This window comes from Plasmopara halstedii (assembly GCF_900000015.1).
Source record: "Plasmopara halstedii genome assembly, contig: Scaffold_253, whole genome shotgun sequence".
In the NCBI taxonomy this organism is placed as follows: domain Eukaryota; phylum Oomycota; class Peronosporomycetes; order Peronosporales; family Peronosporaceae; genus Plasmopara; species Plasmopara halstedii.
Genome location: NW_020187174.1, coordinates 525716 through 544077, shown reverse-complemented (window position 1 = coordinate 544077; position 18362 = coordinate 525716). Strand labels below are relative to the sequence as shown.

Sequence of the window (18362 nt, the reverse complement as noted above, 5' to 3'; positions counted from 1 at the left end):
AACAATTACAATAACAATAACAATAAAAAAAACAATAACAAGAACAAAAAATTTAGCGATGAACATTCATGTCAAAAACATTGTCACTACAACAATCCAGCAGCATAGTGTTTGACATAGGATAATTTTTGCTTGTTATCCACTGATTAATTTTTATTTGTAGATCAGCAACGACAGCCCCCCGTACTTTGTGCTCATCGACCCGTACGATTCTCGAATACCGCTCTGATTCGCTTCTTTCCCCGTGGTTTACAATTTGTAGCAATAGAGCGGGTGAGGCGTTATTGCAGCTGCTGACAACGTGGCGATAATTCGAGCGCACGTTTCACAAACTTCACTGTTCATTAATATCTGATGAACGACCCTTGTTTGAAGCACTGCTGACATCATCGCTTGCATTTCGCACCTCCATTACACATTCAGGATAACTCCCCCCTTTTTGCTTTGCAAATTCAAATTATTATGTGATCCTTCCGAGCCACAATATCCTTCGAAAAACTGATAGTTGCAAATTTCGTTCGTCGCTCGGCGTTTTGATGTCTTTGGACGACCGTAACTTCCCCTTTTGTCAGAATGTAGACCTGTTTTCTTTTCTTTTAACGCGACCTCCTTCGCTTCCCAAAGGCTTGTTTTCTATACGTATAAAGGAATACAAGCCATTGGGGAGGGGTGGAGCGTAAATGCACGCCGAACAGAAAGCCAAGATGTCGCTTTTGCGATATCTCCTTGTTCGTCAGGACTATCCGTAATTAAATTTTTAGGGTTCATCATGACATTTCCGAAGCACAGCTCAAGTACAAACCATGTGTCGGACCATAATTCAAGTGTGCGATACAGTCGCTAACCCCTTATACTACATCTTGATCATTTCAAGGCTTCATTACCTTGCTACATGACATAACAAAACATATCTAGCGTATTAAAATCACCTCCTCATTTCATATGCAAAACATGAGATCTGCAATCAAACGTCTTTATGCTAGTCTCCGTCTCCTACTACAATCAACTTGAAAACTACCATATTTCTCGATAGATGTTTTCAAGTCAGCCTCTAGCACGTTATGGTTAAAACAAATGACTCATAAGGTAGATTTCTAACGCGAGATCTAGTCATCAAGATGATCGTATGGCCTATCAAATAATCATCAGTCTAAACACCTCAATTTGTACATTTAAAACGGAATGTAAATTTTCGTCGAATTTATTGCAATTTTATGTTTAGCTGATGTGGCACCACCACACCATTTCTCACTCCAAGAGAAGAGGTGACTATTGGTCTTACGATGCCAAGTAGCGAGGATTCCAACACGCCACGTTCAAACACGTGGACACTTGATGAATTTGGTGACTTAGTATCAGCATGGGAACTAGCAACGTCACGTCCTCGTGATCCAAGCGCACCAACGCTTCATGATGCTGTGTTTAAACATTTTGTGGTCTTACGTGGGGGATCTACACGACGTAACAAAGCAGCACTTACAAGTAAACGTAGTGCATTGAAATTTTCATATCTTTACATTCGAGACTTTGATAGTGAACAGAAAGGTAAGAATCTTGTCCCGTTTTTCGAGTTGTCGAGTTCACAACGTTATGAAGTCATGAGTTCGTGGAAAAAAGTGAATTCAAGTCTTGTTGAGATTACACCATTAATGTATCAAGGATTAATGCGAATTGTAAGTAAAGGAGGAGAAGATGATCCAGTTGTGCCAATTAGAAAACGTCAAAAGGAGCTTCAGGAAGCCACAAATACGATGCGATCAGAGTCTCGACCAACACGAGCATCATTAGCTTCGAATGATTCGCCATTGAAATCAATTAGTTCAAAGAAGAAAACTCAAACAGCTGCAGTACGAGCATCGAGTAATCCATGGTCATCAGAAGAAATGTTGCAATTAATGGAAGCGTGGACTCTTGCAGCCAAGACAGTGTGTGAGACAACATCAAATGATCCCATGTCGATTGTACATGAAATTTATCGCCAATTTGAAAGATTACAAGGTGGTTCAACAACACGGAATCTATCAGGTTTAGCCACACGACGACGAGTTTTGAAACAATCGTATACTCGAATTGCCGCGTTTGATAAGATTCAAAAAATGAATGGAGACTTGCCATTTACAGACTTACCTGTCGCCACTCGATTGAGTGTCTTACGATCGTGGAAGAATGTGAATTTATTGGATTTATCGGCTGATTTGTACGCGAGATTACATAGTGTCATTGCTTTGGATACTCAAGCTGTGGCACTTGAAGATCTCCGTCGTACGAAAGGATCGACTACGAAACCAATTCCTCTAGTTCCTGGACGAAAAGGGGGTCGACCACCGAAGAAGATTAAAGCGCAGAGTTCAGGTCCAACTAATGAGGAAGATCATGTGCCTTCGTCTCAAACATCGATTAGTGTTACGGATGGTGAAGAAGAAAAAGCGCTGCCAAAAGTGACGAATGTGAGCGATAGTGACGCCAAGACAGAAACGATAGCACCCGAGTCTGTCATTCCAACGAATGAGACGCACGTAGTTAGTACGATGGATCAATCTGAATCCGAGAATCACGACACAATTTCTTCTGCTACGAAATCTCCTTCGGTAGAAGATGTAGACAAAAAGGTTCAAGAAACGACACGGTCTTCAGCTGAGTATGAGCAAAACACGTTAGAAAACGTTGAAATTGATTCTGTGCAAGATTCATCGGCAGATAAGACGCTCTCTTGTGCTGATGATACATCAATTGAAACTCATGAGATGGATCCAAAATCACCATTACTTTCAGTAAGCCAAAATCAAGATGATAAAAGTGTTGAGAATAATGAAGTTGAGAGCAATACGAATGCAGTTGAAAATCAGTCAGTAGACGAAAGTGCACGTGACTCTGTTGTACCAAAAACTGATGAGGTTGACGAGAGTGACGCACCTACGCGTAAGGGTCCAGGACGTTGGGGCAAACGAAAGCGTAAGATGCAAATGGATGCTCCAAATGGTCTATTATGGGAGATTGAAGAGCTTGCTCTTTTGATCAAAGCGTGGGAAAAAGCTGCAACTCTTGTATGTAATAGTGACCCAAGTGAACGACTGTCTTTGAATCGAGAAATGTATCGTGAATTTGTTGAGATGCAAGGTGGATACTCTGTACGAAACGATACAGCTCTTGCAGCACGACGGAGTTCGTTAAAATCATCTCATGCTCACATTTTTTCATTTAACGAGGCCCAAAAAGCGAAGAATGAGCCCACTTACCACAATCTTCCACAAGATACACGCATGAGTTTACTACGATCATGGAAGAATCGCAATTCTGTCGATTTGACTCAAGAAATGTACGATACGTTGGGACGCATTATTGCTATGGATGACAAATTGGCTGAAATTCGACACCTTCGACCCCCTGTGTCTCCAAAAGTCAAGAGTAGCACGAGTACTCTTGACTCGAGTATTGATTTGAAAGCTATGAAGCCTCCAAAATGGAGTACTGAAGAATCATCTGACTTGATTAAAGCATGTGCCGATGTTCTGAACGTTTCTAGTGACCGAGAATTGTCACATTCTGAACGAGAAGGATTAATTTATGACGCATTTTTAGCTCGTCGTCAGAGTGCAGGGGATACAGACACTTTAATTCGTCGAGATTTGCGAAGTATGGCACAACAATGGCGCTGTATTCTGGCATCCTATTCATATATCAAAGCATGTAATGACGATCGTTCAGAACCAAATAGTCCGTCGTGGTTTGACATGACATCATCTCAAAAACGTGCGTATCAACAGTGTACGAATATTCCAGTCAAATTTGTGGATCTGGATGCCAATATGTTTGATTTAGTTACAAAAACATCATTTGTGGGCGTGTCGTCTCCACTTTTGACGCCATCGTTGCCATCACCAATTGCTGAGAATGCGACAGATGGAATTGCTTTACGTCCACGTTCTGCTCGAAAGAAATCGGATGTTTTTTGGTCGTCCGATTCGGAATCATCGGTAATTGAAGAAGTGGGAGGAGAGAATCGAAATGATCGTATTTCTTCTGGAAAGAAGGGCAATATTTGGCCACAAGAAGAAATTTGGAGCTTAATTCAAGCATGGGAAGAAGCAGCTGAGACGACGAAAGGCACACGATTGACTTCAGCCCTAAATGAAACTTATGCTCTGTTTACCAAGCGCCAAGCACCATTCCATCGAACTCGAACGTTAATTAGCGTCAAAAATCGAATGATTGCTTTGAATTCCTCCTTTCTTGGTATCTCGTCGTATATTGCTGAGCGTGGTGAAAGTTCAGCTTGGTTTAATTTGAGTACAGAAGAACGAATTAATGAGATTCGAAGCTGGGGAAACAAAACAATCATCGATTTAAATGAAGAAATGTACAATTCGTTAGCACGAATTCTCGATCGAAAACGAAGTGAGAAAATGGAAAGTGGGAAGCGCAAGCAAGGACGAGTGAAAGAGGTGGAGACGAAAAGTTCTGGTAGTAAGCACGAGAAATATGCTGCTGCAAATTGGAGTAAAGACGAACTATTGATGTTAAGTGAAGCATGTGGTGAATTGTTGGAAGGGAGACGAAGTCGGCGTTATGTCTTTGAAGAAGAGAAAGATCGTTTTTTTCGTCGATATGAAGAATTGGGTGGAACCAATTCGTTGGCAGCAGCTGTGGGATTAGCTCGCTATGTCTTGGATTCGTATGAATTTATCTACTTTTACAATCAAAGAGCAATCGATACGGGATGTTTAACGTGGTTTGAACTTGATCTTGAAGATCGAGATGCTATTACTCTAACAATGAGTAAATCGTATCGAAGTTTTAATGGGTTAACGACAGTGGATGAAGAAATTTATGATGTGCTTGATAAACTTGATGCTGAGCTTCGTTTCAAACTTGGAGAAGAAAAGAAAAAGACTTATAAACCTCCAACTGATGCAACGTCATCTCGTTACGTGAATATTGAGTCTGTGATTGAACATTGTGAGTATAAAAAGAGAGTCGAGACAAGAAAGAAGGTTGGAAAGATTCCAGAGCCAATCGATGACGAGTCCGAAGAAGAAGATAATGAATCGTCGAGTATGGAATTGTCGATGAATGATGAATCTACCGACAGCGACTCAAGTACAGCGGATCATTTCAATTCTCGAGCAGCTTCCACTGCTATAGGTGATGGTCCGTCTACAAGACGTAATTCCGTTCGTCGTGAGTCCGAAACTTTTGAAGACTCGACTCTTTTACCTCGTAAACGATCCCGAACTTCTTCTTACGTCGACTTGTCTTCTACTTTATCTATCACCGAGATTATTCACAAACAAAGTCAAAAGTTGGAAGATGCCGTCAAGCAATTTCGAAAAGATAGTAGCATTGCACGAAATGAACACCATGCATTTTTACTACAAAAGATTCAAGAAACATTTCCAATTGATCGTGGTCATGGATCATTCTTAGAGCGTGTTGCTGAACGACAAAGTCAATCGTTAGGTGAATTATTCCAACGCTTGCAACGACAGCGTGATATGGAAAAAGCCAAAGATGAAGAATTGATGCGTCAATTGTTTGAAAGGACGGAACGTACATAAAGGATGACAAATGTTCACGCTACGTGTTTTTTTATTGATTTCGATTGCAAATGTGACGTTTTTTGACGTAAAAGATGGCTCCGCAGATTGTGTTAATCTGTATTGTATTGTGACAAGGTGATGAAAGACCTCGAAAAAGTGCTAGAGGACCGACAGAGGTACTAGCAATATATCCACCAACTGGAAGGTCTTGAAACACGTGAGTCCAAACTTGACGAACATTATTCACAAAGTCGATCTCATCAACTTTCGTGATAGATCCTCCAGTGATGAAAGCACCAAATGCTTGTTCATTAGCTTCAAATAAATTGGACTGAAGGTGTTGAAATGCTTGATTAAGTGCTGACCATGTCTTGGTTGAATCATGTAAAGTTAAAATTCCATAATCTCCTTCAGACCAACAAATGGATTGGGATTGAATGGTTTCATCTACTGAAATGGTAACATCCAAGCAAGTGAAACGTTCTGAAGAAGTAAAATCTCGATTGCTAGAGTTCATGAGATGTTCAAGTGGTACTTTATTGGAACATGAAACAAGATTGAGTGCACTGTCTTGTTGAATTTTCAGTCGATCGGATGGGTTTAATAAATCGAGTAAACGAGAGTGTAATTCTTCCATTGAAACGATGTCATACATCATAATATGCTTGAATTCGTCTACAAGATGAACACGATTACATTGAATGATTGGTGTGATTGGATCGTACCCATTTGCAGAAAATGATCGAAAACTCACGTTACCATGAACACGAACAAGCATTGTACAAGGAAAATGAAGTTGACGTTGCTTTTGAAGTTGAATATGTTGAGAATCATGACATTTGCTTTTACAGTAGGAGACAAGAGGAAGACATCGATCCGTGACATTGGAGACTGTTCCAATAATTGCAGCTCCAGGGTACCAATTTTCAACAATTTGTACAAGTTGATCTGCACTTTGGGTATTAACTCCAAATAGTAAGAAACACGGGATTGTATCATCTTTTAAATCTGAAAATGGGTCATTGAGTTTTAGTCCTTGTTGAGACCATTTCACCACTTTTCTATCATATTCGGCTGATTCTAATGTCGTGTCTGGAAAATGTGCGACCGAGACGGATAGTACTATTCCATTACTATTTTCAATACTTATTTCATTTCCCAATACTTTGTGCATCGTATAGATGCCGATGAATTGACAGTTTGCAGGTAACAAATGCGCTTTTTCAATTGTAGTAATTGCTTCAATCCAAAACTTGCCACGTCGCCATGAAGTAGAATCTTGACTAGCAACCAAAAATAGTATTAAATTTGGTGGAAATCGTGTGTCGGCCCAATTTAAGTGGTTCGTCTGGAGCAATTTGAGACTTTCACGAGTAGTACTTGAGGGACCTAAGACTGTAGTACGCCACTCTGGAAAACATTGTTTTGCTTCAATTACTATACGTCTCCATGCACAACAGACATAACTTAATGATGTAGTATCTCGCCATGTCATATACGGCAAGATTAGAGTCCAAAGATCAGAAGGAAAAGTCAATACTTGACTTTTGGGCTTGACTTTTGGCCGAGTTTGGTGAGCCAAGTACCGTCGATTACTACATGAATTCACAGAATTTGACGTCTGAGACACTGGGCTTCTTTTAGAATGCTGAGGATCATGGCGTCTCGATCGGCGCGAGAAGCTTTGGTACTTCATGGACATAGTAACAACTGTAATACGTGTATTAAAAAATAATTTGAAGTGCGGTACTATATCATAAATCCAATCAGAATATTTTAGTAGTACTCTGTGAATTGACTCGTTTAGGTATCACTATACCAAGCGCAATTTCATTAGACAATGACAGCCGTCTGTATTGCTATGAATAACTCATAACTCTCGCTCGTTTAGTCGGCGAGCGATGCACATAATGTATGGTAATGTCTTGAAAAGTAGAGCTAAGCCAACAAGCATTTTGTTGACGTTTTTTCACGACAATGGTGAGCGAAGGTCACAGCCTTTCAGTACCTCTTCTGTATGCATCTTAGGCCTCGCTTTAAACAGACATCCATATCTGGTTTAGCCAGGTCTTTTTTTAGAATTTGGTATTGGGGCTGCAGTCGGAAAAATATTAACTTTAATTTCACATCAAATTAATGTCTCTAAGAACATATCGTTAAATTCTTATTGCGCAGTGAGCACACGATAAGTCAATGTTCTTGTTTTTCGTCCCCTGCCATCTATACTGTGGAAAAAACTTTGCTGTCAAACAGCAACTTGAGCAGCGCAAAAAGTGAATGAAGTGCTGAGCTGCACCTTTTTGAGTTGAGCCTGTCAGGTAAGTTTACCTTCAGCGCGTGTCAACAAGTTTTCTCTCTATTCGTACCAGTCGGCACTATATTAAAACTCGGAATGATCTCGAGACGCTTAATTACGTCAAAGACCCAGACGTTTATATCTGGTGTGAATGCTTTCAGCAGATCATCGACCGATTTCATTACATCACGTACATCATGAATCTTTCTCTTCTGTTATACCCAGCTGTCGCATACATGTTCAAGTACACAACCGCAATTTATAAGCTGACCATACGAAATATAAGCTCACTGCCAATATTAATTCTCGAATAGGCTTTGTTCTCAGCAAAGAAGAGAATGGCTCGAGGCACCCCAAGAGATTAGAATCATGTCCGTCACGAATTTAGAGTGAAAAGAAAAGGTCATGATTGGGGTTCAGCTCGCATAAATTTAACGCACAAATATGAGTGTGTACGCACCATCCTACCAGACCAACGAAGTCGCAAGTGACAAGTTTTTGTTTCATCTGACTTTCAGACTGATATGTTCGAAGTTGGTTCTTGATATATTTGCTATGCTACAACATTTAAACACAACTAATATAAATGCGTAGCCACATACTCTGCGCAACGTAGTAGTGATGAAACTTTGTGAAGACAATCGCTATGGTACCTCTGAGCTCTCTTCTCAGTTAAAAACTGCCCATACATCTATCATAATGCAAAACATAGCCTTCTACCAAAATGGGACAGCACTGGGATCACAGATCCGCCCAGGTAAGTCGCGGCTCTGGCTGTCGAAATCTGACTAGCCGTCTCGGTGACGTAGCTGGGGTGTCGCAATTTCTGTTTGTTAAAATTATATTTTTTGCGCTGATATCATCGAGTAAAATCATATCGATAGACCTATCCAATCATAATCAAATGCAATTCGTGTGGTGTCAAAGGACACGGAGGCTGAACAAACCATGTCTGAATCGATCTAGGATCTGTAGAAGCATTGACCACGTTATTAAATGTAAAATCGATTGGTGATCGCATGTGTCCTATCACTTCGGACGCTTCGCGCAAGTGCTTTGAGAATACCATTCGCCACACTCTGAACACATTCGGTCTAACTACCTGGATAGAGATGACCAGTTTGATCACAGTCCGCCAAACGTCACATAGTGCGCGAACTTCGGTGCGAATTAATGGCTACCGACTGGTTATATTAGTAAAGAAAAACCTTGTCAAACGAGAGCTTGGCAGTGTCCTCACTGGTAACGGTGCGCCGGCATAAGCCAAGACGGTCCACAAAGTTCCCAATGATACTATCACCATCTTTTGAGACCCAAATTAGTATTCATGCTGATAAAGCACCGGCATTCTACGAGGACAGGCGAACCGATCAGGACGTGGCGAGTTTTAAACCTATGTAAACGCTGTACACGCGCGCGCGTAAGTGGATTTGCAAGTACAAAGCTTTGAATGAAACGGATGTCTTTTCCGTACAAAAGTGGCCACTCGGGGGCATAAGTCTCGTACATTTCTTAGATGTATCATGAGGTGCTCCCACGTGGGTCAGTTAAAAATTAGCAAGCCTGCGCGCAAGAAGCAGCGGTGCAAACGCGCTATCAAACCTCTTACTGAACGAAATCTGAGCTAAAAAAGCTCCGTTTCCCAGAGCTTCCGACAGTGTATCGTACAATCCGTACGTAACAAGGGTCAACTCGCCAATGCGCGACATAATCAATGTGACAGCCATAAGTCTAGCTGATGCAAAATCGGACCCACACAATTTAGCCAGACTGACCTGTACTTTATTTAAATTCTATATTTGGGGATTAGACATATGGTGATGGCGTCGCTTTACATAGCAACGCATGAACCGCATGCATTTCGAATGGCTATATGCTCGGCAAGTATATTCCAAGCTCGGGGGTCAATTTTGTCCGCCGCTTTAAGCCCACACAACAACGCGTTCGAGCCCGATGACATTTGCGGAAAGTAAAGTACAAACAACGACCGAAACGTCAGAGGCGAAACGAAATGGCCGATTCGGGGAAGAAAGGGTCCGAATTGGGCTCCCGTGGGGCTTCCATTGATGCTCTAAAAAGCCATTTTGCAGCCTGTTAACATCATTTGATATTTCTCTTAGAACATTTATTACGAACCGTTCAATGTCGGCATAACTCTTACAATATTTGCTCAATGAGGCGACCAAAAACCGCTCTTAAATCGTCGTGAGATCTTCATGCTAGCCATGCTATTCAGTGATGTTTCCTAAAAATAGTATTTTATTGTCATCCAACCAGAGTTGTTTATTTAGAAAAAAAGCTTGTTTAAGCGCAAAACTCGAGCACCACTTAAAAACGTTTGAGTCGGGTATCCACATCTGATTCTGTGTGCGCTGCACGACCATGATTCAATATATTGTGTCGGTGTGTTTGTACGATGCGGCCTCAAGTGCTAATAAAATTGATGGTCAAATAATGGTCGAACTTAAAATGGCCTCTGAAGTATTAGCAGTCGCTTCCAGTGTAATTTATAAGAGCGAGATCACAACTATCAACCATAAGTAGTTGATAGTAATTATCGGCAAGATCCAGACCATTGAATAGGCGTTTACGACCACGCCGTTTCGCAGCACGTCCTTTTTCGGGAGAGGCAATTGCGGTGAAATGGCTGGTGCATCAATTTTTAGTCAAGCATGCACATTTCGCCTTTTGGGCCATTATCTTTCTGACGCTAACACATGGCGCCAAGCGGGGGCATCATTACCGCTGATTTCGGTTCACATAAAACGGCTGAAATCGTCGATGACGTCAAATATCTGATTTTTTGGCACTATTGATGTTTTGCTTGAAGACGAGTGCCGCGCCTTTTGACATCACGTCGTGATAATTTTTCAGCAACGAAAAAAGTGATCCCTAGGATTGTTGGTTCTAGTCTTTCTAGCTCTTAAACACAATGGTCAACGATTGCTTTTAATGACAGATTCTTTATAACGGAAGACGAGCTTAACCCCTCATCGGGTATTAATCGTCATACTTCGGTCATTTCACCGTCACGACACACATACCCTCGAGATCAATCTCCAAGTACAGCTAGAGTGTATGCATGGGGTGATACGATAATACCTGCGCCCCCATGACTACTTCGTTCACCCATTTAGTACTTTAAAACATTGTCGTCCGCAAACCTGGAGTTTCTCTGCCCCGCAAGGGTGCACCTCACATCATATCGCGCTAACGTTACGTTACATCGAGACGAGAATAGACCATTCATATATAACGTCAGGATCTGGTTCTTCTATTAGTAATCTACAGCCGTCAGTCACACCGGAGACCACGACATACCGCTTCTTCTATGAGATAACGTCTTTTTGCTGCGATATATGATAAGTTCTGTCGTCTCATCATAAAAATCTCGACCCTCTGCCGCTACTAGCAGTTTTAACTCTAGAACTAATTAACACGCAACCCCATGTCCTGCACTAAAGATATCACAGCAACATATCATAGCTTTGTATTCGCGCCAAAAGTGCTACTCCATCATATCATAATTATGCTTCCGATCCACCATGGCACCACCAAAGAGAAGTACACGGCAAATTTTTTTATCCAAAACGCACGCGTACCGTATGATCAGTCGCGTGTCGCACTTTATGACATGGCGCTCATGAATCTATCAGGCATTTCCAAGGCTCCGGATGTCAACGGATGTGGCTAATATTCCTGGACTATTAGACCCACCTCTCCAGAGTGAAGCCATCCGCATTAAAACTAAACCTTATCATCCATGGCCTCCCTGACGTACAATGTAGCCCCAGCATGTCGTCATCATAGGACTAGAATTAAAGCATTAGCGGTGAGTCGGTTGTTTCCCCACATTGCTTGTCCTGAGGAAAGAAAGAGGAACATCTCATAAGACATTCCCACACAGGATATACCACAAATGGTCTTTCAACTGACAACAAGTACTTCCAGATGCAACGGGGTAGCCAATCGCATCAAGCAGAGAAAGCGGTAACTCTTTTAGTCTGCGCGAAAATGCGCGCTGCTCGCAGAAGTGGAGCCGAGATTTCAATGTGGTTTTGACTCAGAACGGACGTACAAGTCTTACCTGAAGTAATAATAAAGGAAAGTGTTCTACCTTCTTGGTATTAACATATTTGACGTGATACGTGTCTCACAGTCCTTTCCGATAAGGAATCTTATCATCCCATCATTACCGAGTACCAGTTATGAAACGTCTTCATTTTATATCTATCTACCTTTGTACTTGCCACATAAAACTACAATAAAGTTAGTCTTTAAAAATTGTAGAAAAATTTATAATACTCATCATCTCTAAATCTTTAAAAACTGCTGACTATGTTGATATTCTCTGATAATTGGCTAAATATTCACCAATCTCTCGCTTTAAAACCAATCCAAATTACAGTAGAGGAAGTTCGCAATTATATAAGAAGCCAGTGCCATGTACGGTGGAAACTCTCCCTACGGAGAGAACGCGGGTCAGCTCGCGCATTCAAATGTTTGGCGAGACACTTCTGAAGAAGAAAGTTATGGAAGCTATTTGGGTCCAACTGCTCATGGAGTTGGTAATAATGACATTCCTATGATGCGTCCAACAATGACGACTCGGCCTAGTGCTTCTGTACACCAAGACATTGCTGTTGGTCAATTGGACGAATTAAGTGCCACTGGAGTTGGAACTAAAAAGACGTACACGGGTCGAAAAGTTGTGTGGCCTGGTGCACTCTTTCTTCTACTGGTAACGGCAGTGGCCCTCAGCCTCATTGCCTACTTTGGCGTGCAAGAATACAATAGCGCCCAGACGCAACAATCCCTCACGTTGGCAGCCACTGAAGTGGATAGAGAGAGGAAGGTTATGAGTGTCAAGAGCTGTCTACAGCCAGACTACGCAAGTGTAAATGGCAAGATTTATGCTGTCGATACCAACACGGGTGATCGAAAACAAATTGTTTTTACAGGCATCAATTGGAGTGGGATGGAGAATGCTGAAGGCGTTCCTCATGGTCTTGCTACAAAACAGAGTTACTTGGATGACATTGCTGCTAATCTTTCGGACAATGGGTTTAATGCCGTTCGTCTGCCACTAAATGCTCAAATGATCATCGACAACTCACCTCCAAACACGAGACTTTTTGTAAATAGTCTTGACACGGATCTCAACGTGGTTTCCTACATTGACATGATTAAAAAAGTTGTTCAAGCTCTTGGAAAGCAGCAAATTGGCGTCTTGCTCGATATTCATAAAATTAATCCCAACTTTACAGACGATACGTCTGAGCACTTGTGGTACACAGATGAGTATCCGATTGAAACCATCTATCAAATGTTTGAGACCTTAGCCTCCGAGCTTTGCGGTGATCTTCAGTACAATATATTTGGCATTGATCTTAAAAATGAGCCTGTGGGGGGATGTTGGCCTGAGTCTGATACGGATGAATATTGTGATCCGGACGTGAATTGGCCTCGTGCAGTAGAAGCAATTGGTGACAGGATTCTGTCCATTTGCCCAAATTGGCTCATCGTTGCCGAGGGGAATTATGCAGTCAATACTGTGGCTGAAATTAATGGCGTAAATGTGACATATAACGATTGGTACGGTGCTAGTCTCCAAAATGTCACGGCCAACCCTGTTATGCTTATGACGCAAGGTAAACTTGCATTTGCTCCACACTTTTACTCTCCTAGTGTGTACCCTTCCGCGTACTTTTTTAAGAAGCAATCTTCAAGTGGAGCTACAGTTTCTGTAACGGAGTATCCAAACACAACTGAAGGAAATGCGTTACTAAAAGATGCTGTGGTATCTGTATTGGACAATGCATTTGGAAACGCCGTAACGGAAGCTGGTGTACCTACGTTTTACGGAGAGTTTGGTGGTATCTACGGATCTGCAGAATTGCTGGCAGATCTCACAAGTACACGAGTTATTGAGATTATTATCGAATATGCCAACGAAAAAAACATGACGGGAGGTTTTGCGTGGGCACTAAATCCTGATGGACATTACGCTTTTAACGATGAGTATAAACCCGATGATCCGTGGCAATACGGTCTGTACGCGAACGATGCTTGGGATTCTTATCACCGAGACTTTTCCATTGGCCTTCAAAACTTGAGAGGAACTGGTGCGTTTCCATGCTTTGCCAAATATACGAGGGTAACGGAATCAACCTCTGGTAGTGGAAGTGCTACTATATCGGTCGATTCAATCACAAGAAATACACCATCTTCTTCAAGGAATGCGACGACCCCAACAGTTGCTGCTGTTACGGATGAAGCCGAGCCGCTTCCACCAGCTGTACCCGCGACGCCTCCAGCAGCTGAAGCCGCGACGCCTCCAACGGCTGAAGCTGTGACGCCTCCAACGGATGTGGCTCCAGCGCCTGCAACGGAAGCTACTCCAGCGGCTGCGGGTGTAACAGCTACTGCACTTTGAAAGTGATCTGCATTTTGGTTGCTCGTTTAAAGTCAACATTGATCTCATTTGTCACTTTAAAAAGAAAAACAAATTTGTTTCAAGTAATGATGTCTACATCTGACTCACTTAACGCTGTTTTGATCTTTTTGCGTTGCCGTAATTGCTCAACTTCACATGCCCGTTTAATAGCCACATTTTTAGCTAGTAGCTCGTAATACCGGCTTTGGTAATTCTTGAGTTTCATGGCATTCCGCGTTTGTTCCTGCTGTCGCATTAGATTTACCTTGTCTACGACCATTTTATTCGCTTGAATCGCATGTTCGTACTGTGCGTTCATCCCGTCCAATATGGCCGCACGGACTTTTAAAAGCTTGGTACCATAGCCTTGTTGCAATTCTAGATTTACTACCCTGTAATCATAACAGACATACCACTTAATACGCTAAAACTCAGTACAAAATGACAACTAGTTAGCTACCGATTGCTTTGATGTTCTACCACCGTTTGCAGCTGCTTGACTGCACTCTCCCATGCTTCCAGTGAATTTGAGTTCTTGCCCGTCGGCTCGTTGACCTGATACCGATTTAAATCAATTGCATCTAATGGTACGTTGGCTGCCACACGTTTCATCTCAGTTAATAATCTTCCATTGCCACTAAAAGTTGGCGAGTATGACGGTAAATAGGCTAAATATTTGTCCTGGGGCGGCGAGAACGTCGCCATTTCCGCACGAATTTGCGCCTGCACGTGCTGCTGACTTTCATTTGAATTGTATTTAGTATCTATATAGCCAAGTGAGTCAATAAGCGCGCGACTTTCGATTAGCAACGGACATAAGGGTGATGATGACATGGAGAATGAAGATTGGTTTACTTGATTTTCACAATTAAATCATGATATTTACAGTACTAAGGAATATTTACGATCTTTTCATGCAGCAATTATTTCAAAACATTTCTGAAAGACAATAATGTTGGTAGTAATTAATTCCTTCTGGCGAAACTTTAGCCAGAGAGTCAAGTGTCTACCAGTAGCGAAACGAAACAGAGACTTTCCCTTAACTAAAGTCAAGAGGCTTGAGGAAGAGGCTAAATACCTTCATCACCTTGTGGGTAATTGATCATGGATCCCGCGATCCCGGTGTTACATTCAAAAAAAGAATGAACGCTAGTAAATGGGAGCGACAAAATCTCCCGTATCTTGTCGAGAATATTCGCCCTTATTGAAGCCTCATAAAACCCTCACTCTCTGTAAGCGCATAATTGCCTTTTGTATCGCACAGGACGTCGACAGTCGCTGCCAATCCACTGAATGTCGGACTACCAGCAACATATTCTTTGTGCTAAATATGAAGAATATTTTAAAATGACTTAAAAAAAGTGTTTACATAACCTTTATACCTCAATGCATCACTTCTGACAGGATCATAAGTGTGTGGCTGAAGTCTTCTTTCAACATAATGCTTGCAAGATGTTTAACATGTTCGAACACTCTCGTACTTCGGCAGTCTGTACGCTTACTAGCAAGTAAAAGTGCTGCGAAACAAACGAAACCTACTCTTGTATCCAAGTTTCGTAAGAAAAAAACCTTTCAATTCTCGGGTGAAGACGTCAAAAAGTCGACGCCTCTCGAACAGTTTGTGTACCCGGCGTACTGGGATGAAGATTATCCTAAAGATTTTGACAATGAAATGAAGCACGAAGTTGAAAAGCTACAGGTATTTGCTGACTTTACACCATATTTGGATTTATCCTGGCAATCTCAGATCCATCCGTTATTTAATGGTGAAGATATTGAGATGACACTTAACTGTCCGCTCGAGGATTTTGATGAGCGGCTTTTTATTAATGACAAGAATACGCACGATACAAAAGTAGTCATGGAGGTGCCTATGACTTGCTTTAAAGGTCTTGACAACGAGGCCAAGAACATTGTCATACAGCTCGCTGGTCCACGTTACAATGCGAACAAAAAGATGATCAAGATTGCCGAGGATCGCTACAATAAACGCGTGTACAACCACAAGCGAATTTGTGAGATTCTACGCGATCTTACAGAGACAGCACTCAAGCTTAGTGGCCAAGCATTAGACGATTCAACACCTGAGAATATCACCGAGAAGTAGCTTGCTAGAACCCACAGTAAGGCGACTCTAAATGAACCATTTTCTGTCTTTAATTGTAACTCTATGTTTTAACTTGCGGTGGACAGATGAGAAGTTTTCAGTATAATGCAGTAGCATGACAATGACAAAAAGCTCAACAGGCAATGTACTCGCTAAACCTCTTAAGCAAAGTATGCTTTAATTGCTCTTGATCACAATCCTGTTAGAAATTTTGGATATTACGCATCTACTTACAAGCTCCAAGCATCCAAGAGATTCAGCTATTGAGGTCTCTTGTGTGCAGCTTCCGCTGCCGCTCGTTCGACCGTTTGCCAATTGCTATCTTTAAGATCTTGCACTAAATTCGGCATACATACGAACTAGACTGCGTCACGTAGCGTACCCATCGCTTGTATGTGTAATTCGGGTGTCGCGCGTGTTCTGGAATGCGCAAGTAGCGCACTTGGAGACATGAGGTATTGTACATGGGGATCTCGAAGTTCATGCTGACAGGGCCAATCTCACGCCGCACATGTGGACTAGGCTGACCGAGCGTAATTTTAGCTCGCAGCGTGAGTTCAGAGCCACCAGTAAAGCGCTTGATGGCCCAACGTACTTGATTTTCGTTCTCACGATATTCTGCAAGTTGACCCGCAGAGTTCTTGCCAATATCACATGATACAGCCACAGTAGATTGTGGTACGGGAAAGCGTATAATTACGTTCGCACCATAATTATTCTCAGGCATGTCAGCACGAATTTTAAGAACCATTTCAATCTTAGTAGGAGATAGTTCTTCGACAAATGGAAAGATACGAAATGGTGCACGAAAGTCACCCGTGATACGATAATTTATCACTGTAAATTCACCATCAGGAGGCTGAAAGATAAGCACACGATCGCGCTCAAATTCGTCCAATTGGACACAGTCGTGAAAGTTGCAATCGTCTAGAACCACTTGACCGTATTGTCGAGCTCCCGAGTTCCCAATCACTAAGTCTTCATTCAGTGCCAATCGTAATTCTGGATTACCTGATAAGTAGCTTTTAAGTTGAATTCGTCCTTCAATAGAAGCATTAAGCATTTGTCCACCAGAGGAAAAGACGACATTAAGACGTTCAAGAATATCACAGAAAAGTTCATTCTCGTCTTGTTTCTTCGAACTCTGTCCAGCTGTAGCCACGGGCTTTTTAACAGCACTTGCAGCCTTAATATTCGAGCTGCGATTCATAAACTTAGAGCTCGCTTTGGGTTTCGACAACACAGCGTCTCCTACTAGAATAGCTTCATTGTGTACATGTACCTTAAGTCCCTCTGTACTCGTATCTTGCGCAAATCCATAGTCCAATGTCTCATCTAACAGTTCATAGCAAAGAATGAAGTTCTTACGTAGTGTCTCCTCGCTCAAGACGCCGCAATAGTCTTTAAATACGCGGCAAAGTCGTGTAAGCAGCTCTAAAATGTAGCTTGGACTCACATTGTATCGTGTAGTTGCGACAAAATAAAGTCCATTCTTCTTCACGAACAAATAATTGACACCGTCAACATTAAACGTTGGGGGTGCATCTCCTTTTTCCCAAAACTTGACTTTACGGGAAAAAATCTCGGCTGAGTTGCTCTCGACGTCACCTCGAAAGTCACTGTAGATGATAGTGTCACCTCGTGTAGAGAGAATGTAGAATTGGGAAATGGACGATGACATGCCGTTGGATCGGCGTAAGGAAACGTGATCTGCCACGTCAACGTCTTATGGTTGGGAGGATAAAAAACGAAGATCGAGGTAAAAGAGGAGTAAAATCTCTCTAAAAGAACAGAGACGACTCATTTGTTAAAATGACTAGATGGAAGGTAGGATAATGTCTTATCATAGTTCGCCATTTTTGACTATAAGTGACGGATTTTTACGAATAGGTTTTATTTATTAGTAGCCTCAAGAAATCGACCACTTTTGACAGGAGGTCTACAATTCGTAGAGGGCTACTATATCTCGACGACATCAACGTCATT

The 18362-nt window shown here is 41.9% G+C and overlaps 6 protein-coding genes across 6 annotated transcripts; 3 read left to right on the top strand and 3 right to left on the bottom strand.

Moving 5' to 3' along the window:
• Positions 1-1283: 1283 nt before the first annotated feature.
• PHALS_04166 (uncharacterized protein) lies at positions 1284-5555 on the top strand (the record flags this gene model as incomplete). The annotated part of the gene is made up of 1 exon (XM_024722182.1): positions 1284-5555. The coding sequence occupies one exon, from the start codon at positions 1284-1286 to the stop codon at positions 5553-5555; it is 4272 nt and encodes a 1423-aa protein (XP_024573284.1).
• Positions 5556-5586: 31 nt separating this feature from the next.
• On the bottom strand, positions 5587-7032 carry PHALS_04165 (uncharacterized protein; the record flags this gene model as incomplete). The annotated part of the gene is made up of 1 exon (XM_024722180.1): positions 5587-7032. The coding sequence occupies one exon, from the start codon at positions 7030-7032 to the stop codon at positions 5587-5589; it is 1446 nt and encodes a 481-aa protein (XP_024573283.1).
• A 5245-nt stretch (positions 7033-12277) lies between these two features.
• Positions 12278-14269, top strand: PHALS_04164 (cell 5a endo--betaglucanase; the record flags this gene model as incomplete). The annotated part of the gene is made up of 1 exon (XM_024722179.1): positions 12278-14269. The coding sequence occupies one exon, from the start codon at positions 12278-12280 to the stop codon at positions 14267-14269; it is 1992 nt and encodes a 663-aa protein (XP_024573282.1).
• A 79-nt stretch (positions 14270-14348) lies between these two features.
• Positions 14349-15103, bottom strand: PHALS_04163 (pre-mrna-splicing factor spf27-like; the record flags this gene model as incomplete). Its single annotated transcript, XM_024722178.1, has 2 exons — positions 14349-14661; positions 14730-15103. The coding sequence occupies 2 exons, from the start codon at positions 15101-15103 to the stop codon at positions 14349-14351; spliced, it is 687 nt and encodes a 228-aa protein (XP_024573281.1).
• A 607-nt stretch (positions 15104-15710) lies between these two features.
• Positions 15711-16376, top strand: PHALS_04162 (Ribosomal protein S24/S35, mitochondrial, conserved domain; the record flags this gene model as incomplete). Its single annotated transcript, XM_024722177.1, has 1 exon — positions 15711-16376. The coding sequence occupies one exon, from the start codon at positions 15711-15713 to the stop codon at positions 16374-16376; it is 666 nt and encodes a 221-aa protein (XP_024573280.1).
• Positions 16377-16713: 337 nt separating this feature from the next.
• Positions 16714-18057, bottom strand: PHALS_04161 (ap-4 complex subunit mu; the record flags this gene model as incomplete). Its single annotated transcript, XM_024722176.1, has 1 exon — positions 16714-18057. One exon carries the CDS (start codon positions 18055-18057, stop codon positions 16714-16716), a length of 1344 nt encoding a protein of 447 aa, XP_024573279.1.
• Between the last annotated feature and the right edge of the window lie 305 nt (positions 18058-18362).